This window comes from Pygoscelis adeliae, unplaced genomic scaffold (assembly GCF_000699105.1).
Source record: "Pygoscelis adeliae isolate BGI_AS28 unplaced genomic scaffold, ASM69910v1 Scaffold286, whole genome shotgun sequence".
NCBI lineage: Eukaryota > Metazoa > Chordata > Aves > Sphenisciformes > Spheniscidae > Pygoscelis > Pygoscelis adeliae.
In genome coordinates, this window is record NW_008825076.1 from 5003804 (window position 1) to 5030845 (window position 27042).

General features: G+C 43.2%; 1 protein-coding gene across 1 annotated transcript in view; it reads right to left on the minus strand.

Moving 5' to 3' along the window:
• Positions 1-16700: 16700 nt before the first annotated feature.
• Positions 16701-27042, minus strand: part of BMP7 (bone morphogenetic protein 7) — a 45841-nt gene continuing 35499 nt past the window's right edge. The window contains exons 3-7 of the mRNA XM_009326770.1: positions 26419-26567; positions 21348-21545; positions 19355-19431; positions 18591-18701; positions 16701-17278 (exon numbers count right to left, since the gene is read on the minus strand). Coding sequence (XP_009325045.1) covers positions 17129-17278; positions 18591-18701; positions 19355-19431; positions 21348-21545; positions 26419-26567 — 685 coding nt within the window. The 3' untranslated portion in view covers positions 16701-17128. The remainder of the gene's footprint in view (positions 17279-18590; positions 18702-19354; positions 19432-21347; positions 21546-26418; positions 26568-27042) is intronic.

Consider the following 27042-nt stretch of genomic DNA (forward strand, 5'->3'; position numbering starts at 1 on the left):
TAAAAGAAAATATCAACCCCTCATAACTCTCAGAAATGATACAATACATCACTTGAAAGTAAGCTAGGATCAACACATTGTTAACTGTTTGATCTCTCGAGTCAAAATTAATGATAGGTGTTTTGCACACAAAAAAATGAATGTTAAAAGCCTATTTAAGCTAACTAAAGACATCCATACAACATCAGGGTTGAATTGGAGGTGATTTCCTGCAATGCAGCTGTTATAAGTTTATCAGTCTGCGGGTGGCAGTAACCAGTAATCATAACCAGATTGCAGAAGGGTGGGATGGAACTTATCTTTAAATAGAAGATCTAACTAACTAACTAACTAAAGCAAGCTGGTTGAGAACTAAGTTCATGGTATTATTCACTAGAACAGCCAAGGGTCTGGGAGAAGCCAGTTTTCTGTATATTTTAAAGAACTGAAATGATTCTGAAGGTTTAACCGCTAGACAGGGAGAAACCAAGGTTCATAATGATTAACAGCAGACCTCCTGTGCTCTTGTACTCGCAACATTTACACAATAATGATAGCTAATAAGAAATGGCATTAAGAAATGACTTCAACTTTCTCCGCTGCGACGTTGCCATAGGCTGTTGATGAACTTTTAGCTCATTCTCTTGTGACACGGAAAGGAAAGATCTAAAATGTAGCATATATTTCAAGCAGAAGAGCGATTGAAAGAATTCCAAGAAATCTCTCTGAAGAGCCAAAGAGAAGTGTTGCACTGTGAGACAATGCCTCTGGACAATTACAGCCTGTTAGTTTTAATGCATCTTGAATTGCTTCCGTCTGCAGCTAATCTGACCACTGGAAACAGTCACTTTTGCAGTGCCCTTTAATTTTTCTGATTTGCGTGTGGGCGGTATCTGTTGGTATTAATATGAATGTTTTCCGGACTGAATTAGAGAAAACAAGACAAGCTTTCAAAGTAGCGTCAACTTTCTTTGAGAAATGTGAACTCAGGAGCATGTACGAGGCAGTGGGAAACCATGCGGACGATTTAGGTCTGTCCCAGATCGCTGTCGTGCAAACATGAAAAGGAGTGACAGAGAAGTCCCACTGGATCCTCAGATCTCCCCAGCACCACTCGACAGTCTCTTTAGCCCTCTTTGTTCTTAATTTTGCCAAATACTCGGCTCTTCCTGGGCGCTGCTTCAGGCACTCCAGCTCAACCCGTCAGAGATGGGCTTGTGACCAGCCCCGCTGCCCGCAGCCGGTGGGGATACCCCTATTTCCTAACTCACTGACCCATGCAGACCCGCTATTTTCTATGAATGAATGAATCCCTTAAACAGTTAAGGAGTGAGCCAAAATCTTCTTCCATCCCCAAAGTCAGCCGAACATGTGCTTTGTTTTTAAACTGACATGAGTTTGAAATAGCTGCTGTGTTAGCCTTTCCCATCAATAGAGCTGGCTCCCGCCGTCCCTCGGTGCTCCCTCCTGCAAACAGCCACCTTGTCCTTGGCTTGTAGGAATTGCCTTATGCCTACACTTAAACCTGATTTCTAGAAACTGCAGGTCCAGGGAAGTTCAAATTTGCTTTTTTTATGGAGAACAGACTGAAAAATGGCAACTACATTTTAACATAAAATTCTGATAAAAATGCGTATATTTTTAAAAATTCTTCACACAGCTTTCTTTGAAATTTTGACAAAAATTTAAACTTAAAATAAATCTTCGCCATGTCTGACATCTGTACTTTATTTATACAACACCTTTTTTCATAGATTTTTTTAGTTTCAGAGGTGTTTTTCAGTGGAGAAAAAGAAAATTATTGATAAAACTGAAAATTTGAAATATATTTCAATTAAGACACTCAGCCATTTCCAGTTTTTTGTTTTCTGAATCTTACTCAACAAAACCTCTTAATTATTTCTCCTTAGCCATGGGATCAGCTTAGTCCCTTCTTCTCCCTAATGGGACTATTAGATCCTCAGCTGGCAGACCTGCCTGTACGCCAGGCTGTGAGATGTGACACATCACAAATACCTGCAGTGGGTAAACTTTCCATTGCACAAAGTAGCAGAGAGAAAGCAATTTCATTGCCTCTGTGAGGACAGGTGGATGGTGGCCAAACACTTTTCCAATTTTTGACTTGCTGTGTGTTTTCCCAGTTGTAATTGCTCTGGAAGTGACCCATACCAGGCAGTCCGGTTACTGGTCTGGGACAGCTGAACTGGGCACGACCTATGACTACTCGGTGCTTGCCCTCATGCCTATCTGCTCACTGGGTGTGATTACTCCTCGCCAGGTTCCTTGGCATAAACTGTGCCCTCCTGCATGCAGTGCCAGGGCTTTGCATGCTTCACAGCCCATCTCATCATATCCGTTCCTTTAAAAATTCTGCCACATCTGCAAAATAAAAATTTTACAGACAGGGAAACTGAGGCACTGATGGGTGATGCCTCCTGCCCAAAGTTACGCAGTGGATGATAAGAAACAGAGATCAAGACTCCAGATCCGACTCCTTCCATATCACACGGAATTACATCTTGTTTAAAGTACAGAAGTGAGTGTAGCAATTATCAGAGTTCAATATAGGAACTTTTTCTGTAGTAGGCTCTGAAATACTATGTTGTGTTAATCGTTTAAGATATAGTAAGGGCTGTGTTAAGACATTGTGTGGTTTAACGCAATTCTTAGACTCACAAATTTACTGTTAAAACACAGCCTTGCAAGAGTGTGGGAAGCACTGCCTATCAATTTCAACTGGAGGAAAATCTGTATGCAGAAAACAGGGGAACTGGTAAACAACCAGTTAAGCAGCGCGGCCCGCTGTCACTCTATCCCCGCTGCATCGCAAAGTGCTGAATTCCTAAATGTGGAACCCAGATGCAAGAATAACAAAGACCACATTAAAGTGATGCTAATCATACAAGCTATGGCTCTAGAGGAAGATGCGGAAGTGCTTGGGAGGCTGATATAGGACTGGGGAAAGATAGCACAGGCTACAATTGCTTTTACAAATAACTTGTGAGGGGAAAAAGGTTTCTGTGCCTCTACCAAACCTCCTTGCGTGCAGTCTTGGGCATCTGAGACTGTGCGCCTACGCCCACACGCATGGGCAGGGCTCCCAACCCCTCTGCAGATGTGGGACCCCCCAACCTTCTAGACAAGCTTGGGAGAGGACTATCTTGGGAGCAATCCTTGTTACAAACCAGCCATGGGATGTGAAAATTCTACCTTTTTTACACCAGGCTTTGCAGGGAACCAGTGATTTCACTAGAAAGACCCCAGCTGCCCATGTGAAAGCAGCCCAAGCCCCTGCTCAGAGGCATACCTGGCCCTCCTGCCTCTCCTTGCTGGTGACAGGACAGGCCTGGCTGCGAGAGTCCTCGGGAGAGGAAAGCAGGACAGAGGCGGGTTCCTCCCCGTCCCCACAGCGATGTAGGGCAGAAAGTCCCTCCGCAGTGGGGCCAGGCATGCAGGTGGCTTCTTGTGGCCGGCAAAGGCATGTGTGAAAGGCTGTGTAATGACACAATATGATTAGGTGAAGGTGAACACCAGCATGCACTTAGTAAATGGATGATTGCTTCATTAGTGAACTCTTCGGGGTTGGAGCCTGTAAGAAGGGCAGATATAGGCTCCTCTGTACTTAAGTTATACCACCTGGGGGAGAGGAAATAATGCCTTGTGATTGAGAAAACCTGATGGGTAAATTATCACCGAATGAGGTGAAAATCAGAAGCTCCCAGAAAGGACTGAGTTATAGGACTTTGAACTGGTCACTGAGATGTTGATCTGAGAGTGTGGCGCTGGAGGCCTGGTTAGAGAGGGTAGGGTTTGTCCTGAGAAAGTGGAAAGTCTTATGGCCTCTGGTGCTTTGTTGACTTCAGGAAGGTGTGAGCTCTCTTTTCCCTGGAAGAACAAAGAGCTGTGCTACCTTGATGTTACTCTTGAGAAGATTCTGTGTGGGGAAAAGGCAAAAGGTAACATCTGGTACTGGAGAGGTAAGCTTTATCTTTTGTAGTCCTAAATAAAATTATATAGTAGTTTGGAATGACTGAGAAATGTGGCAGTGTGGTTGATGTGGGGTATAGCTGGAGTGGCCAGAAGTAGGGTCTGGATGAGCCTAGTCTTGGGCAGAGCTGCTACCCTGTGTGGAACACAGCAGATGAACAGCCTCTTCCACCTTTATCTGTTGGTTTTCAGCCAGTCTGATTATGAGGCATTGGGATGTTGAGGTTGATCACTGAACAGACTGCAGCTTAAAATGCTGTGTGACTCCTGTGCAGTGTTTTTAGAGTAATGTTATTTTAATTATTATGCAAGTGCTTGATTTGCTTTGGCTTCACTGCCTTTTGGTCACGACCAGGATTGGGGCTGGTTATGTACAGAGGCAATTTAGGCAGTTGCCTCACTTGCTATGACTAGCAAAATCTGTCTGCTGGCTGTGTGTTTTGTGCCTTGTTCTGCCGCTACCCTCTCTGCTCTACTCACTGCCAGGGTTGAGTACAACATGGTATAGGGGGAAGGTTCCTGCAAGCTCTTCCCACCCTGCAGACAAAATAATCCTGAACTTTTGAATTTTGCTGCTGTAGCATGAGCTGTCCTCTAAGGAAGAGCAGATGTTGCTTTATCCACGTAGGGGACCAAAAGCATTGCTTGGAACAGGGGGTGCAGAAACAAGAGTAGGAAGTGATGTTCTGCCTTTGAAAGTTGATGTGCTCTTGTCCTCAGGACAGTAGAGCTCAGCCTGCAATTCTGGCTGGAGTGATACTGCTGGTCTGCACCCCAACCCTGGGTGGGACGTTGTGAGCTTTATCCTAGAGCGAGCTGATTCCAGCTTTCTGAGTAATGCTGGCTTATTGGAATGAGCTTTCCTTTGATCTTGTAGACAGAAGTCCGCAACAGCTGCTCTGTAATAGATAAGGACAGCCACTCTCCAGGCTGATCGTGTTTGGAGATTAGTCCTCAGGACGTTGCGCAACGAAGGAGCGCAACCCATAAAGGCGAGACAGTCCTGTCGGTGTGCACGCCTGCAACTGGGACAGTGGGGTCAGGGAAGGAAGCTGTCTGCTTGTGTATCAGGGCTGTAGCACACTAGGTGTGATGTAAATGGATGAACTTCTGCTTTGCCTCTGTCTGTTCTACACCCACAACTGTTTCCTCTTATGGAGACTGGGGAGAAATGCTATTCTTGCCAGTTAAACCTGGGGCGTGTACGCTGAATCTGGAAGTTGCTGTAAAGATTTCTTAATTTTTTTTTTCCTTTTTAATGGAAATTACTTGATTACAAACTCTTCTCTTAAAGTTTTTAGTAAGAAGTTCTTAAAATTTGTTATTCCAAATAAGACTCACTAAAATGCCTCTTTGTGCATTACTTGACTTAAACATTGCTTTGGTCTTGCAAGAGAGAATGAAAGCATTCACTTGAGATGGGTGTTCTTGGCAATGTGGATTTTGGGCTTCCTGCAAGGATCACAAAAACCTGTCGGATGTATGTATTTTCAGTAGGAAAATAGCTTCGTATTCTCCACAAAGCTTTTGGAGGGGATGAAAAATATTCTGTATAGATGATCTCTGTTGAGTGTGGGTCACCATGAGTCCAAGCATTGGTCCTTACCAGGAATCCACTACATCTCTGGGCAAGCTATCCAACAGAGTGTAGGGCACCTACTTAGTGCCTGGAGCATGTCACTTGGCCTTTGCATGTCACACCTTTCTTGGCACTTGGGGATGTTGTGAGCTGAGATTCCCCTAACAGTGATGCCAGCTCTCCCTGTGAGGAGCAGGACTTGGATTTGGAGGCTGCCAGAAGTGTGAGTGAGACTGTGGAAATAACCTTTGCCTGTAGTCGAAGGTAGTCAGGAGCAGCGGTGGACGTGACTTCACCATGCCCCCTGCTCAGCATGAGTAACCGGTTCCACGTATTTCCATGCCAACCATTAATTTCCAGATGCAATGACTAGCACGGTATTTTCCATTTCCAGATCTTGTTTGTACTGGCATGATTTAAAATACTTTGTAATTACAGTGGTTCCTATAGTCAAACTGCTAGAGCGATGCATGGTGCTTGGAAGTTTCTTCTTTAGCTAGCAATTTCGGTAATGACAGTAATTCAGATAATCTATCTTCGTGGCCTTGTGGCTTTCAGAAGTATAGGGCTTTTTTTTCTTTTTTGGAGATGTAGCCCTATCTCTATATATAGCTCAGTGGATATCTAGTATTCTAGATGTCTTAAAATAAACTCGACTGTGAAATTCCAGTCCCATCACCACAAACTTTCTGGTGTTGCTCTTCATGTTAATGCAAACAAGTAAATGGGGGAAGAAAATGGAGGGGGCAGAGGGGTGAGCTTGGCAGGCTGCTGTGGGCACCGGCTAGTTACATTGCCAGGCAGCTTTGGGGGTTTGGGTGCGCACCAGCAGTGTTTCCTCCTTAAATTGCTGAGTGATGGTGAATATGCTGGACTTTTCCCCTGAGCTAAGCAGACTGGATAGAGGTAAAAGAGGCCAGGGCACAGTGAGAAACCCAGGGTGTTGGCACCGAGGTGTGTGGCCCTGGATGTGCGGGGTGGGCTGTCCCCAGAGGGACATGCTGGTGATGCCTGACCAAGCTCTGTGTTGCTTTCGTCTGCTCCCCACAAGTTAACAGTTGAGGTGGGATATGGCAGTTTCCTCTCAAAGATGGGGTGGCCTCAATGAGTAGAACTTCAGGCAGCAGCTGAGCTTCATTTTGTCTGACAACTCACAGCACAATAAACAGTTTTGGCAGCCAGATGTGATGACATCCTATTGAACAGGGAAAATCCTTCAGTTTTGTGAAGATGGCCAAATCCCAAAGCTGCTCTTATTTGCTGGTTAAGTCTACTACCAACAGAGACGCTCCTAAATTACTTCTGGGAGAAACAGGTCAGACAGATCAGAGGCAGACATCTCCCTCAGTGTGCAATTATATGTGCTGCTTGCTTTGAGAAGAGGCCAAAGCAAATGGGAAGCAGCAATTAAGGTAGGCACCAGCAATGAAGACCTAAAGTATAGGGCATGGTGTTTATCAGTCGTCACTGTACAGGAAAGGTCTCTCCTTATTTTGACTGAAGAGGGAAGAGCTGTAGCTCAATTTTGTGTATCAATTGAGTAATTGCTATTTTTCCCAGAAGATTCTCATATGTAGAGGAGGGTGGGAGGGGCAGATGCTGATCAAATGTAAACTCTTCTGCAAATGTGTGTGTGACCTCTGGCAAGTTGCTCCTTCTTATCCTCCCTTCAGAGGCAGGGAACAGAGGTGGAAAAGTTTGCCATGCCTCTGTTCAATTAACCCATGTATTTTCAACTAGAGGCTGACAAAACCGGGGAATCCTGAGCCTAGAACAAGCCCTTGAGGTCACTACTGTCATACCAACAATAAATCAACCAAAATCACTTTTCTGAGGCCTTAAGCAGTAGGAGCAGTAAATGCAGTCTCTCTGATAGTCTGTGACACGTAGCACACTGAAGATTGCAGGAAAGAGCTGTTGAACACACAGCACATCCCATCCAGGATGTGTTTGTGTCCATAGTGTGTATGGGAAGTCGTGTGTTTCCTGTAAAGCAATAAAACCGCATTGAAATTTAGCTTAATTCAGAATCTGTATGTAAATAGAGACTTGGATATCAACAGTTTTCTTTGTGGTAACCTATGTATAGGGTTGTTTCTGCCACTTTCCAGAGATCTGACAGCTAAAGCTAAATGAAATGAAATATTGTTGTCACCTGGCTCTAGAACCAGGGAGCCTTAACAGAGGCATCAAAGCCCAGGTAGCAGCAGGACCAGTCAGGGCCAAATTGCTTCTGTTTGTGGTACCTGTACATGTATGCAAGGAAGTGCTGTGGAAGGTCTCTTGGAGAGATAACAAAAGAGCTGTTGGGTATGTTCCACCTTCCTCCGTAAGTGTGTAACTTGAGGTTAGCCCCATCAGCAGAAATACTCAATCTGATCCACAGAAACCTGTTGTCTTGCAAAAGGACAGTGTGCTTATTCCTTTTTTTTTTTCTTCCCCCCTCTCTCCCCTCCCTCTGCTACTTTCTACTTTGCTTGAAGCTACTGTAGGTTTTGAAGCCCTCTTCCAAGCATAGATGGAGTTTCAACTCCCCAGTTCTTAGGGCAGTAGTCAAGTTGCCTTGCTTTTCTTAATTGTATGTACACAAATGTATGTGTTGGAAACATGTAAACATATACATATGTGGCTGTAAGGGTATCCAAAGCACAGCAGTGGTGGGGACTTGCCAAAGCAGGCTAAGAGCTGGAAAAAATCAGGCAGTTCAGGAAGATGGCTTGAAATTAGTGCTGGAAAATAAACATCAGAAAGGTTGGAGCTAGCTCATCTGCAAGTGCTAAAAACCATCTGTGCCTGCCTCCCCAGTGTTTGGTCCTCCTCTCTGCAACCATCCAGTATAATCAGTGGCTCCCCATCAACCTGTCCTGGATGTCTACTTCCTTGCTTGTGTCCAGTGGATCTCCACGCCATCTGAAATCCCTTCTCTTCTAAACAACAGAACTCATTCTCTAATAGCATGATCCTTGGTGCCGTCACGGTTTTATTAAGGGCCTTAGAGGCTTGGTAGCCTGTGGTCAAGTTTACTGCTTTCCCCACCAATGAGAGAACTATACCTTGCTGCCATCAAGAAGCAGTGGGAACAGCAAAGCTCATTAATGAGAAATAGGAAGTATGACCTTCAGCCTCAGAGCCCTACTCGAAAAACGGTTGCCCTCATAATAAAGGGGGGCCACTCTGCCACCAGGTACAGGGTGCTATGCTCATGTCTTTGTCTAGTAAGTGCTCCTGCTGTAGTGACATCAGCATCCCAGAATGCAGAAGAGGGATGTTGTGTCTTGCTTGCAGTGTGGTAAGGGGATGCAGAACATCTGTGCCATGCTCTTACAAACTGAATATCAATCCTGTGTTTGATTGATCAGCCAAGGGCTGACCTAGATGATGATAACCTTCATGATCTGTTCCAGCTCTCCATTTGCTGAGCATCTTTCAAGAGGAGGAAGGTGAATCATGGACTTGGTACTTCCCTGGTCTTCTACCTCTCTTCATAAAGGGAAGGAGCACACATCTGAGGAGATACCAGAGTATGTCTGACACATGGTTTGGCAATGAAGCAAAAGTAACTCCAGTATCCTGCAGTGTTGGTGGAGATGTTTTTCTTTTCATTTTCTGAGAGGTGCTGCAGCAGAAAACCAGATCTGCTTCCTCAAAGACTGTCACTCCCATCTGGAGAACATAATACTTGACCTGCAGGCTTAATTTGCTGTCAGTCTCCCACATCTCCCAGGAAGGAGTCTCCATCTCTTTTAACTTGAGGCTGTTACCTCTTGCCCAAACAACAGGTTTCCCAAGGGTTGTTCTTGAGCCACATGAGAAACATGGAATAAATGAATGCAAAATACAATCTTCTTCCTTTTTAACTAATACCAATAAAAACTCTTTGAAGAGAGAGTGCTTTGCAAGTGCTAATTAATAGGATTGTCATTGCAATTCCACATTGCCACTGCAGAGGAATCGGGCTGCAAAGTGCAGTGTGTCAGTGAAGACACATCTCTCTCTGGTTGTGATATTTTTTTCTTTTATTGAGCATCTTGTTCTCAGCTGCTGCTAGAAGCAGGAAATCTCTTAAAGCTGGGAAGAGCTGCTACAGTTTGTGCCTTGAATTGGTTATGCTTTTCCACCTACTCCTGCTCAGAAGCAATAGCTCCAGCTTCACAGAAGTCCCTCCAGCAGCTCTTGGAGGGAGCTGGCTGCCATTCCTGACTAAAGACTGAAATGGTTGCAAAATTGTGACTGAGCAACTGAGGTGGTGGAGGTTGGGGTGGGGGATACCTCAACCTAGAGCCTAGACTTCATCCCCAAGCACACCAACCTCATGAAAGTCCTTTACTACCCTGTCTCATGTCCTTTTCTGAGGACCCAGTGGAAGAAACTGCAGGACTTTGGGTCCCCACTGTACTGTCTCTATCAAGTGTGGTCTAAGCACATCCCCACTAGCATGGACTATGAAGAGGTTTGTTTTTTCCTGCAAACCAAAGATACCAACTTTTTTAAAAGATCTGGAAATAAACAGTTACATGATCCACTGAAATTCATAACAAAGGACAAATTGAATCCTTCATGCTGTGTAACAGCCATAAATAAAGGCTTTATGGCTGAGAAGTTGTAGGCAATGTTCCAGCAAAATCGGATTTATTCCCTCCCCACACTCTGCAATATAAATCTCTAGAAATGGGGGTTCCAAGGGCTGTTCTGACACAATGTTAACTGCAGCTTCTTAAACCAGACTCCCTGCCAGTATTTATAGTTCACGTTCTGTGCATGGTATGTGTGTATATAACTGCACCAGCTTTTACAGTTGATTTCTCAGTAGTCATGTGAAACCAAAACAACTGATGGGCTGAACTTGGAATAACTTATGCATTTCTCTAATTTAAAAAAGGAAAAAAAAAAAAGTCTGCCTTGCTGTTAGGAAAAAGATCTCTTGATTAAAGCTGCACCAAGTTGATGGTGGCCCAACCTCTGTGAGTGTTATGTTCCTTTTCCCCAAAACCACTGGCTGGGTTTCCAGGGGAACCCTGCAAGATGGATTTCAACACCTGGTGTACAGTTGCAAAGTGAATAGCTGCATGCTTTCTTCTCACAAATGCCTGGCCTTACCTCTACTTGCTGTCTGCTCCAAAATTTAGCCCTGAGGTTTCATGAAATACCTCCTTGGAGTCATTAACCAAGTCCTAAAACTGCAGTCCAGCCAGGTCATTCCCTGTTAAGGAACAACAGCTCAGTTCAGTGGCTTTAAGAGCTAGATCCTAGCTTCAGGAGCTAAATATAGGTCAGTAGTGGTAGTAGATCACCATAAGAAATGAATAAATGAATCAGAAGCAAAACTCCTCGTATGTCAGTGTTGGATCAGCTGAGTATGTTAGTTTGTGCTCCTTTCTTATATGCTTAATATATAGTCAAAGATAGAAGATAAAATGAGGAATTTGTTCTCATTAAGCAATTGCCGGGATATCTTTTTTTTTTTTTTTTAAAGAGGCTGACTAGTACTTCTGCCTAAGGCAGACAGATGTAGAGCCATCGACCTTTCTCCTCTTGTCTACAGCTTGTTATAAACGCTGAATAAAATGGCTTAAATTGTTGGGACCTGAGAAATTATATCTTTGAGCTCTGACCCTTCATAACTGAATCCAGACACTGAATGTTTCTGCTTCCACGTATTTTCTATGAAGCACCTGACACAGCAGCAACAAATAACACAGGAATAAACCCAGCAGCCTGCAACAGTCTGCCTTCATTAGCCAAGCCAAAGGTCACCTTGCTGGTGTCACCATTAGTGTCCGGCCACTACTAGGGCCATTGCCTGCTCTAGACCCTAGCAGATCATGCAATGGAGGGGAAGATGGGGAACCAGGTCAAAAGGTTACTAATATCTCTTTGGGGCTTTCTGTACCCCACAACCACAGTGACATCCCAAACCTGTATGTGCTGCTTTGGAAATTCAGCATAAACCTGAAGTCCTGGGCTTGAGCTACAGGTGCTGACATGTTAAAGCACAACAGATCTGCTGAGGTCCTGGCATCCACCCCACCCCCCCCCCCTTTTTTTTTTTTTTTTGAGCTGCTTAAGATAAGACCATTAGCCCAAAGTTATCAGAAGCATAGAGCTGCGAACTCGGGAGTCACTTCAGCTTCCCATTCAGAAAGGGTAAGTGCATGTTTTTAATTACAGGCAAGCTCATGGATGTTGCAGTGAATACAGCCACTCGCCCCCTCCCAATTCCAGACACAAATTCTCCGTTCCCCAAATTACTGCTGACTGGCCCGGGATTGGGTTTTATTGCAGACAAGCAAGGCAATTCTTTGAGGGTGAGGTTAATTCAAGAAGCCCCATGTAGAGCCTTATCCTGCAAATGGTTAAATGCTTAACCATACCTGCAAAAATTAGTCAAGTGCAAAGCTACCTTTCTAAGGGTTTGTGGGACCGAGGCTGTAGCCCTCTCTTCCCCCCTAGTTTCCCCAGTACATTTCCCTGATGGAAAAAAAATGTGAAGTTGATGAATCTGACTATGACTTGTCCTGTTTTCCTTTTAAATATAAAACCAAACTCAAGCTGTCTAAAGATTGTGCTGTGTTCATTTATGGAATTAATTCAAACATCAGGATTCTATTAATTAGAGAAAACAGCAGATTTGTCCCAAAGTGGCAAACCTCACAATATCAAAGTAAGTCTCAAAATATTGAAATTAAAAAATCTGCTCCTACTGCCTGGTCAGCAAACAGACCCTAGGAAAACCAGTGTGCACGCTAGGAAACAAATCAGTGCATTAAACGTGTGTTATCCAAGACTTCTGATCTTTCTTAGCTGCTGGTTTAGGAATACAAATTCTACTGCATTAAGCAGAAAAAGGGAATAGATATTTTTATTTAAAACAGAGTAACTCAAAGCGGCCGTAATAACCCATTTGTGTTGCTTTTGTATTTGGGTAACGAATGACTGTTGTATAGAGTGCTCCTAGTTTTTGCCTTGAGGTCTTGTCAATCATTACCTGATAAATAAAAACTTCAAACAGGCTCCTTTTAGCTTAATTGGGCAGAATTTCTCTCCAAAGGAATGGCTGAATACAGAGAATAATGTGTTTGTGGCAGCAATGGAAGTCAGCAAGCAGGGTATTTGGATGGAAACATACAGAGGATGCAAATTCTGGACTTAAAAGATGAGTCTTTTTGGTTTTTCTTATCCAGAAAGTGTCTGTTCCCATTGCAGGCAGAGCTGAAGGGATTGAATAGAGCAGCAGAGGACATCGCGCGGTCCTTGGCAACACGCTGAGCTGCGCTTGTGAGGGCTCTGCTCTCCCTCTCTGGTTTTAGGCTTTACAGCTGACACTTCCATAAAAATCAGAAATCTTAAAATTACACTAAGGCTTACTTAAATAATTATCTTTTATTACATGAACGTTGGCAGCAATGGAGGCAGTTTCCTGTGTAGGGACAAAAGGATCCTATTGTCAGTACTGGAACAGATCTAAACCAGCTCAATTAAGCAAACATAACATCCTCAAAGTTTGGCCTGAAAGGAAGTTAAAATAACTGATCTATAAAATGTTTTAAATGTGCTTTAAAATGTCATTACTCAGATAAATCTAGCCGTTTTGAAGCTGGTTCACTAGACTTTTAAGGTCCTGCCAGTTTATGGCAGCATACGTATTCACGTCAAGAATTCCTCTTCCAGAACAGTAGATGAGGAGACAAAGCCACAGTAGCGCTGCGGACCGAGGGGAGGCTGCAACCGGCTCAGGAATGGAGTTTTGGCTCCCAGGCTGGGAAAGCTGCTGCGAAGCATATCCAGCAAGTTGTGTGTGTTTGTGGCAGAGCTGGAAACCAACAGATATTTCATGATATAAGGCTGGACGTGTTGAAGTTAGTGGTAAAGCTTCTGTTGGCTGCAAGACTGGCACTGCAAAGCAGGATGATTTTTCTTTGGGTGGGGGGGTGGTGGTGGGGTGTTTGTTTGAATTTTTCTTCTCCTTGCTGGAACACCTCTGACTAACACTGGGTCTAAATGCAGAGAATTGGGACAATACTGAGAAATACCAGAGGATCCTGCTTCTAAAATTAGTCCAGGCATACAAAAGCCGAGTAGGCATCAGTTTAGGTCAATAAAGGTCTTTCCACTGATGCTTTGCTGGACTTCAGATCAGTGCATGAAGCAAATTTACTTATGAATTTGTAATCGCTTGCGAAAGATGGTAGTTTAACTCCAAAATGCTAATGATTTAAGCCTCTGGATCAGCAAATACATCTACATAAACTGGCAGAACTCTGCTCACAGTTCAAGGTAAACAAGAACCCAAAAATTGCTGTTATGCCCTGAAGATACAATGTTTAGTTAATACAGGGATTTAGACCATTATTTTTTTCAGCTGCCTCCATAGCAATGCGGTGTGGTATCCACAGTAGGAAACCTCATGCCAGCAGCATCTCTGAAATATGCTAAAACAATCTAAATTAGAAAATGTCAGCTTCTTGGCTGATGTTCCTTTGGAGTTTCTTTTTTCCTTTCTTGTGCCTCTATAATTTTATTGGGATGACTAAATCTCTGAACTATGTTAGCAGTAAACAGAACTAATTTACCCCCTGCTTCTCTGAAACAGCTGCTGACAGCTGCACTATAATTCAATCATGGATCTTCGCACTGCAGTCTGCAAAACATATTCATATTTTTGTATTCTTCCCTCTGTTGTATTTGGACTGAAGGAGTCGCACCAAATAGTGACGTGTGCCAATTTTGCCCATACATAGAGATCGATCTACATGAAAACAGAGGCTCAAGATGAAATACTGCCCAGCCAAAAAGGTTCTTTGAATATAGGGAGAATAACCACACGGATGCACAATGCTGTTGAGATATCTTTTGTAAAGTTGCAATGATTTATTTTACTAGTTTGTACAAAAGGCTTCTGACAACTGCTCTATGAAAAGAACCAGAAATGTGTAAGCATTTTTGCCAACTGTTAATAAATATCTTCTTAAATAAGGAAACAAATGTGCTTAGGAACTGAGAATCATTTTTCCTGGATGTGATTGAAAAGAAATTCAGAGATGGAAATAAATAATTCTTCTTCCGCTTGTGACAACTATTTACATAAAAATGTACAAACAGTGAAGCTGATGTTGAGCCTAGCAACAGAAATCCTGTTATGTTTAAAAAAAAACAAAACAAACAAAAAAACCCCAAACAAAACCAAAACAATCCCCACATAATATTTAATATATGAATCCTATACAGTGAGATACCATGGTCCAAGTTAAAAATGCAATACACCAACACAGTGACCACTGACACTGAAACACCCACAAGAAAAACTAATCCTTGACTACTAAATAGTGGAAGTTTAGGCATGATTAGCTTTTAACTTTCTAGGCAGCACCTTAACTTCCTTTAGGAGGTTTACAGAAGCACTGGTGTATACACATATACAGTGTCAAAAGACACTTCTAATCTGCGTGATTTCAATACCTCACTCTAAAGAAGAGATGCACTGAGGGCAGTTTTGGCTGTTTACCATAGATGGTCTTGTCTGCAGGCTCCAGGGAGAGATGGTCTTTTGGCTTCAGCTGTTGTCCTGCCATTTGGCTGTCTAAATATTTGGTCAAAGTCTCACCTCAGGGCAGTTAGGAAGTTTGCTGGAGTCGTGCTTGCGGAGTGTGTGCGCTGCGGCCAGGCTGGTCCGGCAGATGTTTGAGTCACCTGGGTTGGAAGCTGGGCACATCTGGCAATGTGGCAACTGCTCACCAAGGTCCTTGACCAAAACCTACCGATGTCATGGAGAAGCTTCCACTTTCCCATAAGCCTAACCCTGCTACTGAGAAAACTGTTGGGAAAACACCAATTGACTTAAATGGGATTAGAATTAGACCATCAAAAACAAGTTTCCAACTTTTTTCATAGATGGCAATTTTTTTCTTCCTTTGCTTATTCTTTATAAAGTGAGGCATCTGGTCTGGATTTGGTCTGTGACTTAAAGGAAGAAGAGCAGTGAGTGATTTCCAGAATCGGGCGGTTGTGTTCATTTATCTTCTTTCTCTAACTCTCCTCTAAGGCAAGATATGGAGCCAAGCTCCCACTGTGGCTGCATCGCCCTGTCCGCTCACTGAGCAGAGAGAACTATCTCCAGGGATTTATTATGTTCTGGACCCATCTGTTGGAGGTTTAGGTTTTTAAAGTTTGGAGATTTAGAGCTGGGTGTGCTGTGGACCTGGTGTTTTATTGAACAGAATTTTCTTCTTTATCTCCCTGCTGAAATTCATGCCAATCCTGCTTTTGTAATAGCAATGTATGCCAAAGCATTGAATTGGTTTGTGATTGGTTACTGCTACTTTGTATTCTTATTCACAACAACTTTAATTGCATTTTAATTACATAAGTGTGATGTTTGTGTAACCTGTGACTTTAAAAGAAGAAAAAAGAAAAGCCTTGAGGGGACGTTTTCTTGCTCCTGGTTCCAGCTTGTTGGTGTGGCTCTTGAAAGGGATTTTTTTTTTTTTTTTTTTTTTTTTTTTTTTTTTTTTTTTTTTTTGAGAAGGTGAAGCCAATAATAGAGCGAGGGCTTTATTGTAAACACTGACCCTGGGAAGGAAGGTTTCCTAGCTGGTTTCTAGCTGAGTCTGTGTGGTGCTGGGTGTACGTCCCAGCTTACAGCACCTTCTGCGCTTGAGCCTCCACGTTTTCAAAAAAGCGTTGGAACTTGTTCTGTCAGTGAAGTCAATGGACATTTTCCAAACAGGAGCAGGATCTTTAGCTGGCTTTCACAACTCCGTAACTGCTTAGGATACCCCAGCTAAACGTTAGGTTTAATCCTTGTTTCTTAACATTTTGCTGCTTTCATGTTTCAAGTTCATAGCAAATTCAAATTCTTTCTGGTTGCTAGAGGAAATTTCCTTCCCTGTTGACAGAAAAAAGTATAGCCAAAAAGACTTGCTCTTTGGAATTATTTTCTTCAGTTCTTTTACTTGCCAATTAGAAAATCCTTTCTTTTTTTTTTTCTTCGACTGATCTGTCCTTTGAATTTGCATCAATCCAGATAAAGTTTTTGCTACTATAGTTTAAAACTGGAAGTTGCATGTAATCTTTGTTTTGCTTATAAAATTGAAGCAAACAGAGGGATGGAAGTAGTAATTCTCTAACAAAATACCTGTTCACTCCAGGTATATTTTGTTCACTTATTTTATTGCAAACTGTGTTACAGGAACTACACATGCTTATTAGTCACAGCACATTCTCACCTTGGATAGATTATTATTTTTTAACTCACAATCAACACTGGTGAGTTTGCAATCTTCAGAAAGACTTGTTTGCAAAAGTACGTATTGTAGGAGCCAATTTTGTAGGCAGATTTGGTTTTAAATGGTTTCTCTGGCTTGTTTCAGTTTACAAGCTCATTGTCTGTAATAAACTAAAACAAAATGTGTTCAAATGCCACTTAGATCCAGAAACTGTTCCATTGTGTGAACTTTCAGAAGCCTGGTCCTAAAAACTGTTTGGGATTTTTTTTTAAACCCATTGCTGGAGAGTTAACCTTTCCCCCTCCCCCCCCAGCCGTACAAAACCACTCTTTACAAATAACTTTTTTTCTTTCCTACAAATCTAATGACAGCCACATGCTCGTACCACCATGTTCCTGTATTTTTTTAAGATAACATTGGAGCTGTCATCAAAATAGAGCACTGAGATGGCATTGAGTTGTGTAGGAGCACAGCAGGGTTTCGGCACAGTCTCTGGGTTTATAAAGTGAACCTGGGGAATGAAAGTAGAGGCATGTTAAGATTTACTTTTCCCCTTTCTTCCCCCATATTTTTCTTTCCCAGGCAACCTTCTGTCTGTCCCATACACTCACTCAGACATGTTTCCAGCACCTGGCTTTGTGTACAAACGTCTTGAGATGTCCCCTGCATGTACAGAGGCTGACGCACGCACCCCAGTCAGATCTAGTTGGAGATCTTTCAGTGAGGCAGGTTTTCATTAGAAAATTCCCATTTGTCACAGCAGTCAGCGTTCTGCAGAAGTGTACCAGTTACGATAAACTCTGCAGGACAGGCGGGTGAGGTTTTGTGAGAAATCCCATCAGCCTGGGGCGGGGGCCCCTGTCCCTGCGGCTGGCAGCACCGAGACCCAGATGGGGCCAAGGGCTCTGGGTCCCCTGCACTCCCTGCTGCGGGACCTTTGAGGAGAGGGGGAAAAAGCAATCTACCAGGAGAAAAACACGCAGGTATTTCTTCCCTTGGAAATGTGGACGCTTCTAGTTTCCCTAATATATTTTGCAATGTTGTCCTTAGATGCGCACAGGACATGGAATGTAGATGAAAAGGTGGAGTGAGCCTCCTCATGCCCTGCCGATATGTGTAGGGAGCCCGGGCTGTCAACCTGGACCCAAGCTGGGTAGGGGAAGGGCGTCCAGGCAGGTCAGCTGGGGGTGCTGCACAGCCAGAGTACTCAGGACCAGCATGTCTTCTGGCCCGTGCTAAGAGCTGTGGTCCACTGGCTTTGGTGACACAGCTGGGGCTGGGTGGCCCCCAGCCAGCAGTCCCCCTGAGCACAGGCACTGTGTCATGAGGACACGCCAGCTCAGGCCTCCCATCTGGACATCTTTGCACGATTTCATAACACAAATACACCCACAGAGCAGCTGGGCTGTGTAATTTTGAGATTCACTGACCCCTTCCTCAGCCTGTCCCCAAATCCGCTTTTGGCGGCACCCTACAGCGGATCCTTACAGAGTTTTTCCAGGAGATGCTGATAGTGGGTCTCACATCCTGCTCTTTCCTTCCCGTGCAGTGGGACTAAACCACCATTAAGATGTCTATCATAGGGCCTTTTGAAACTAGAGAGAGCATGTCAATGCTTGCAGCAAAGACAGGGTAATTCCTAGCCAACTATTAATTCAGGCCACTTGGCTAGACACGTTTAGCCAGATGCTGCAGGCATCTTAATGAGCTAATGCAGACCTTCCTTCTCTTGTTAGCTTAGAGATTTTTTTCTTGTGTATAAGCTTATTTCTGAGTAGCACCTATCAGAAATAACTCTGTACTAGGAGCTACAGCGCACCTACCAGTGTCTGTACAATGGCATGGTTTGTAGCATTCATGTATGAATTCAATGGGAAAGCACATTCTCCTTCACAGTAATACGCAGCATAGCCCTCCGGAGCGATGATCCAGTCCTTGATTGAATTGAAGATGTTAGATTATGGAGAAAGACAGAAATGTGGTGCAGTGAAACAAAAAGTAGAACAGCACAAAAATCTGACAATTCATATGTCTGCACACAACTACAGTAGCCTGCAAAATAAAAATCTGGTACTCTGGCCTTTCTAATGCTATCTTATACACCTCTAAAGCGGCTGCTTTTCCTGGAGGGACATATCCCACTTTGCAAACATGCCCGTAATGTAGCTGGGTTTAGTTGTTTATCCATTCAGCAGTGTCCTCCTGGCTGTCCACAAGGGTCGCTTCACCCATTGCTGAAATGCAGGTACAAGCTTTCAGAAACGAAAATGTCTTTAACCAGGTCTAAAAGAACTGATAGATGAAAATGGAGAGCCGTACGTGCGTTCAGCACTGCCAGAGGAAATTCAGGGGGCCGCAGTTTCTCAAAAGGACCTAAGTGTGTGAGCTTCTAGCCAGTCTCACACTAAATATTTGTATACCCTGACTTTGCAGAAGCACTTCTTAGGCATGCTACAGGCAATATACAATTCTTTCCCCCAGGGATAAAAGAAAAAAATCCAGGTAGTGGCTTGTTCTCACTATTGCAGCTCAATAAGTGATGTGCAAAGGCACCCCAGCTCACACCCCGGTCAAGCACAGCCCTTACCTGCCACCCCAGGTCTCTGAAGCTAACGTAGAGCTCGTGCTTCTTGCAGGCTTGTCGCTGGTCGCTGCTGCTGTTCTCTGCACAGGGGGAAAGGGAGTCTGTAGGTCTGTAAGGCTGGGCTGCCCCAGCACCCACAACCCTCAGCAATGCCCCAACAGGGCGTGAGGCATCACTGCTCATCTGTTGCACTTGTGGCTTTTTTTTTTTTTAAACATTTTCAGTTTTAGTCATAAAACGATGGCTGGGTTCAGTACGTACGAAATGCCCCTCTGGCTTTTTGTGCAAAGCCAAAAAAGGCCTGGGAAAAATAGCTTTTTTTTTTTTTTCTTCTTCCCTGGGCTGCTTCTGACCTCATATTAGCAAAAAGCAGATCTCTGATTATTGCCTACTGTATAAAATGGGAACCTGTGAAAGGAGCGATAGGGAAAGGCACTGTTTACTTATTTTCTAAATTTCTAACTGTCTTTGAATCACCTGCATTACTGGTGATAGTTGCACCTTCAGGCCTACAAAGGCAACATATGACATTAAGGCAATGTGAAATCTGTTCTTCTGTCCAGTGCAGCTGGATCCAGATTACAGACTTCTTGCAGTGGGTGACAATGCTGAAGCCAAAGAATAAAGTGTGGATCTGAACAACCATGACTATCAGTGCAGTTTTAAAGTTGTCCATCCTCGACATATAGCCTGAGCTGGAGACTCAAGTAGAAGTACCAGAAAATATTCTTTTGACTCTTCTTGTTGGAAACTAACTCAACATGGGGTCCCCAAGCTGGAAGCAGGACACTTGTTACAGGGACTTTTCTAACCTACTCACAGAAGTAAGAAATTCTTTCGTCCGTTACCCATCCTTTAAAAATTGCATTTTAATTTGCTAAAAATAGCAAATAGATGATAAAAATGCACACTTAAACTGCAGACCATCTATGCTTGGGGAACTGCAAAACCCAGAGCTCTGAAACATAAGCCATGGAAAACCATTTTAAGAGAGACTAGGATTTCGGGTGAGAAGTACAGAAATACATATATGTGGGCAGCTCAGAGAAGCCATACCTATCACCAGGGCTGCAGAAAAACATCATTAGTTCTAGGACAGGAATGGCCCAATTAAATATTGGGAAGCTGCAACAAGACTAATGGGAGAGAGCTCTCCCATAGCCTTGCAGGTAACCCCAAGCAAGGGGGGTTATATTAACGAGTACCTCGGGTTGCAGGTAACACCAACCCGAGGCGAAGGTGAGTCGCCTAAGACGATACTGGTCCCTACGTTGTCCTTTTCCTTCCACCTCTTGCAAGCTCTCCTTCCATTCAGTGAAGCGCTCGCAGAAATAGAGCTGGAATTTGCCACTGCCCTCAGTGAGCTGGCCCTGCGCTGCAGTTCCTGCTGGGAAGGTCACCAAGGGCCTGTTATTCTGAGGTATCTCGTAATTAAGCCACGTTTCTATTTCAAATGCCTGATGGAGTTTTCTTCCATATTAGGAAGCACAGCTCCCCCCAAAATAGCTGCGGTTATCCTGAGCAACGAATGCGTTTTCCTCTTCCATGAAAAACTTTTGGGACTACTAAACTTTTGGGGGGCTAAACTTAAAATCACAAACTCTGAAAACCTACAGCATTTTTACACAGAGCCACTGAAATATATTATCGTTTTGATCCCTTACTCATTGATTTAATGTTATTATCTTACATTTCAAAATGAGAATTTATTTTATGTGGGAGAAAAGGTTGTTTTCTGGTTAGATGGCTTTTTTTTTTAATATTGGATTAAGAAATCCCTCAGTTTAACATTGTCACAAAGAAACATTATTTTTCTAATTTTTTTTTTTAATAATCCCTAATCTCAAGTAGTTCAAGCCTGCAAGAGAACACTACCGGCAGACCAAAGAGACAATAAATAGGCTGAGTATGGGAGAAAACCGTTCCCACCCAGTGTCAAATCCAGCAGAGCATTATCCCACACCCAGAAACACAGACCCAGCAACCCGTGCTGTACCTGCGATGTTCGACACCCGGAAAGCTTCCTGGTTCTTTGGCGTTTTTGATCGATTCTGGCTTCTTTGCTTCCCTCCCGTGGAGCGAATACTGCGCAGATGGACCTCGGTGGCTTTGAAGAAGGCTACCGTGAACGGCTGCTTGTTCTGCGGACCGTGCCTTCCAATAAGACCCGCCAGTTTGGGATTGATGCTTTGCCCTTAGAAACAGAAGGGACTGATAAGAGGGCCTGCAGTAACTTTTCATTTTCAGCAGACATAGTAAGGATAACAAGGAGGAGAGCTGCTGCCTGGCGGGTAAGGGCGATTCCTAGGCGTGTCTGTATGCGTCGATCCGCCAAGGGCCTGGACTTAATCGGCAAAGCTGCTTCTGACAAGAGCAGCTCAGCACAGCTAACTTCATTTTATATCTGCGTGTAAAAGTTACATAAAATAGTCCTACATATAATTATTTTACCCTAAATCCGCTTAGCATTAACTTTTCCTGCATTCTTTAGAGGGGTTTCTTTAAGTTCACCAACCTATAATTTGAAGTGATCCTATAAAAGGAACCATAAAACTCAGCCCATAGGAACACTAAATTCCCACTGGAAGGTTATTAACTTAAAATAAAAGTGCTTTGTATGAAATGTTGACAGAGTTCCAGATATACTGTAGCTGAGAGAAATAGTTCAGATGTTTAGAGACATTTTGCTTATTGTTGTATCTCAGCACTACTGTACCCAATAACTTTGTTCTAAAACTGTTGATTACTGTTCATGCTTCCTTCATCCTGGGCTTTTAAAAGAATTTTATTTTTGGTAAAAGATGATTAGGGGGTTTCTCTGTAGAATGAAATCAATTATTTACAAAAGACGCAAGGAGCGGGCGGCAGCAGGAAACTTAACGTTTCTCCCTGTTGCCTCCAAAGGGTGTCCGGGCGCTGTTGTCAAATGCAGGGGCGATATCCAGATTTATTCTGTTCCAAGCTACTGAGTACTGCTGCTAAGTTGAAGTTCTGTTAATGGCTTTTGTGATCCTTTTGCTAAAGACAGAGCTGGGCCCTGTCAGCCACAAAGCAAATATGCCAAAGGACAGCTGACACTTTCCTAGAGAAGCCCTGAAAGGCAGCCTGGCCGGGGAGAGCAGGCGAGGGGCTCTACAGTCCACTGACAAAAATGTCCTTACCTTACTAGTTTCTGACTACCATGTGAAAAGAAGCTGGTAACCTGAAATATTTCTAGGTAATATTATATAACCACTGTTTTTAAGATGAGTAAAGTAAATGCCAAGGCTTATAAATGATTGTCTTCATGGAATTGTTTCCATCTTTGCTCTTGCACGTGGCCAAAAGATTGGTAAAGGTGACAGACCCAGAAAAAAGGGGGCTGTGGTCAAAGCTCGAGGCCAAGAAATGGACCTGTGTCTGCTGGAATCCATTCTTTATATTTCTAAAAGCGTGCAGCCCAGCGAGCAAGTCCCAAGCTGCAATAGATGGGATTTGTGGAGAGTACTGGCCCAAGAGGTGTTTTAATGGCAGCTTGGCAGCAGGACGGCTGCCCGTCGTGGCTCGGTCCCATGGCAGTCTGTCTGCGGAGCAGTGGGGCCAGGCCTTGTAAACTAGACAAAGCAAAACTAATCTCAGGGAAAAGCTTGGGCGAAAATAGCAAATGCAAAAACTCATGTACGTAGATTTATATGTGGACACACATCAACAACTTCTTCACCTTCTGCTTAAGCTCCTTTCCAGAAATTTGTCCAAACAGTTTTCATTTTAAACATTTGAGGCTGAGCCCACAAAGTGCTTAAGCAAGTAGTTAATGCTAAATATATAAGTAGTTCCACTTGTGCTCAGGCTTTGCCAGATCGAAACCTTATTTCCTGAAAACAAGCTCAGCTGCAGGAGTTAGAGCTCACTGAATACTGCTCCTATGGCTTTTCCTGCCCCTTCAAAGAAGCCTTTCTGCTTCCCCAAGCTGTTTAAACTAGCAAGTACATCTACAGCTGTGGTTTGTCCAGTGTAAATTATTTTACCTTCACCATGTCTCTAGAGAGTAGGTCAGCAGTGGGCAGGGAGGGGACCCAGCTTCACACTGATATGTTTAATGGATTTGCATTAGCGCAGCAATAAGTAGCATTTGACCAATGAATTCCTCATGTAACACCAACACGTCATGTTCAAGACCATTATGGTGGCAATGTTTCCTTAGGGGAAAAAAAGGCATGTAGTGCCTATGCTATGCGAAGTAGCATATTTCTTTTTAATAAAGATGGGGAAAATCCACTTTCTAACTTTCCTATACATCCAGAAAGCAAGGTTAAACACAAGGACACGTGTGTAGTCCCCATTAGACAATGATAAACTTCTCCCAAAAGAACTAAAGCTGTGCTCTTGAACCAGAGGGCACGGCTTTATCTGCTTTTATGAAGCTGCTTTTTTAATACTGTCAAAAATGGGATCTCAAGTAATAAACTAAGTAAACCTAAGTGGGCAGCTGCTGTTCCCGCGTGCTGCTGCCGAGCAAAGCATATCGGGTGCTGGGCTGAGAGCTCGCTGAAGGCTACTGAGTCACTCGAACGTTTCTTTTGCTTGCTGCTTGAGCTGATCCCCGTTTTCTAAGAGTAAACAAATACCCTTTGATTCCACCCTAGTTATACACGTTGATAGACTTATTTGGCAAGATTATAAAGAAACACAAAGATCAGTTTAATTAATTTCTTTTGTATAATTTTATCTGGACAGTGCTCGTGATGTCAGAATTTTTTTTACATAAACTGTATTGGCTCTATGGTTAGAGATCTCTATATGTAATGACAAATACAAAGAAAAGTTTTTTTTTTTTTTTTCCTAATTCACTTAAAGCTTTGGAGATTGCCCAAGCATATAGTGTTGCATCAAAATCCTGCTGTGTTTGCAGCGTATGATTTTCATATGAAGTCCAGGTGTAAAAGCAGCTTTCTCGTTAGCGCACACAGTTGGTCTAAATCCAAAATGAAACTTGGGGAGCAAGGAAGGACATGTCCTTGCCATTCAAAATAGAAAGAAAAATTCATGTGTATGGTGGAGAAATGTGAGTGCAAAGGTGTGCTGCCAGGGGACTTGGTTACAGAAGACAAGCAGACAATCGGCTCCTGTATCTCTGTATTTACTTTTTAAACACTGCAGTTGGCTTTTCTAACTTTAATGACAGACTGATTAAAGTATTTTGTTAATCTATTTTGAGAAAGCAGCAAGTCACTTTGTGTATGATTTCCACCCTTTACAAACTCAGCTAGATTTTTCAGGAGAAACCAGATTCCTAATTTTCATTGAGTTGCATAACAGATGAGAATGCACTGAACCTGGGAATTTCTGTCTTTGAAAGCTTTCTCTGTGATAGATCTGGCTGTATGCTCTTAAGGGTCCACTCCTGATTGCTCCAGTAGAGCAGCGAGAGTTACCGTAGGCGTGTGCAAAGTTGCAGCATTTCCTTGGATGCAGGATCCTGAAAAGTCTCCATTGAAATCTGTAACATATTCATAAATCAGCTGCCTTCCTCCTTAATGCTGGAAAAAGGGATTGACTTTTGCTCTAAAATCACTAGGTAAGGATGGGGAAGGACGGGGCGATAAGAAGACTTTATTGGTAGAAGAGTGAGTGTGATACTGTAGTACCCATAGTATTTAGAGATATTAAGCCTACTTCCAGCTATTGCTTTTCTGTGGACTCTGGGCTGGGTCTTGATGGTTTTCCTATACGTGAACCACAACTGAACAAATGTGCCATGATTGTGACACAACTTCTGTACTTCCAAGTATTTCCTTTAGGAGGCAAACTGGAAACTAAAAACAAGGACAAGTGTTCGAAAACAGGTTAAGCTTGTCTTGGCTGTTAACTTGCCTTACTGTTTTAGCTTTAAGAGTTAAGATTAACTTGTAAATCAGGTTGAATTTGAATCTTTATACAAAGATGGCAAAAGTAATCTGTCATTGGGGTGGGGACTAGTAACTTCCATGGTGAAGCTCCTGCTTTGTATCTGTGTTTGGGTTTCTGCGTTCACTGATCACTCAGAAAGGGCAGGTTAAAACAAACCTTGTGCACCTCTGTGTGCAGGTCTCACATGAGTAAAATCACCCTTTCATGTAAATGACTCTCCGTAGGTTGCCTGTTTCAAAACTGCTTTGCACAGTCTTTATGCAAAATACTACTTACTGGAAACGTTCAGAGTGTTGCATAAAAACTAATAGCAAGTGATATCATAGATGCATATCTGGAGAATGAAAGTATGTCCTTAGATAACTACATTCAGAGTACTTGTAATAGTCTTGAACTGGGCTTTGCTTAATCTCTCCTGTGGGGCAGCCAGGCAGTTCCAGATGGTCCCAGGTCCTGGGAACCCCCGAGAAGATCCAGGATACTTTGGTTTCCTTGCACAAGTCTCTAAGTGAACATCAGGAATCTTAACTTTAAGACAAAGCAGCGTGACTTTTTAGTTAAAACCTGGTTAGGAAAATTCCCCGCCTGATTCTAAACACATCCTTTCTGGAGATGTTTCAGAGCCAGGTCTTCCCACCCATTCCCAAACTTCACAGGTTTGTACCATAAGCATGCTGCAGACCTTGGAGTCCAGACCAGGCACAACTTTACTAGTCATTGCTACTGCCACAAAGGAAATTAAAATGGTTCTGAGCTGTTTTCTGAATCTGAAAGGACTCTTGAGCCAGTTAACACCAGCCTTCTACCTCACTCACTTGTGTCTTTTCGCACATAGCAAAGTTTCTTCCTCTGTCCTCGACTGGATTGCACTACCTGCAAATCAGCCAGCAGCGTATACATACCTCGATGGGGATGTGTACATAGCTAATACTGAAATGACTGCAGACAGGTTACCAATCTGTTAAAGCATTTGAGTACATCCTTAACCTGAAATATGGCTATGAATTATTTTTTTATTATTATTATTTGCATCTTAGGCAAATTCAGGAAAAACACGGTTAAGAAATTCTATTCAAAGGAAAGCGTACTGAATGCTTAAGGCTTCCCCGCTTCCCCTGGCTGGGAATCGTATACCTGAAATGGAGACCCACTGATTGATGTTGGTGTCTGACACTCACCATCGATGCCTTCCACGGATAGCTGCAGGCCAAGATTGTGTTGGGGATTCACCACCCAGTGATTACTGGTTGCGGTAATGTCAAACACCAGCCACCCTTCTTCTGCAGCCCAGATTGTTCGAGAGTCGAGCAGGAACAAATCTGAATCCCTGAAAAAAAGAAGCGTTAATTCCCAGTTACCGGGCTTTCCACTGGAGTCTCTATAGACATTCACATACATGCTTTAAGCAAAACACTTGGTCGGCCTTTCAGCAATAGGCAGATTATGCCAGAGCCGGGCTGGCGTGCTTTCCTGTCTAATCACCTTCAGATGAAGCGCTTTTCTGCTATTTAAAAAAGGGAGGATGGGTTGAAGCAGAGTTGAGGTGGTTTTGGGTTACTTTGCTGTTACAGTTAACCTTAGAGCTGCTGATGCAACTTCAGAAAAAATGCTTGCCAGGCACAGATTTGCAAAATTATTGTTTGCATATGCAAACTTGGTAATTGGGCAGACAATGCTGCTCATTATCCTTTCCACACATAATTTCCTGACTCTTATGCATAATTGTAGCATTGGTGCAAGCCAGCTGGAACACTGGTGTGCATATATTAACATATGTAATGATTTTTTTTTTATTTTTTTGT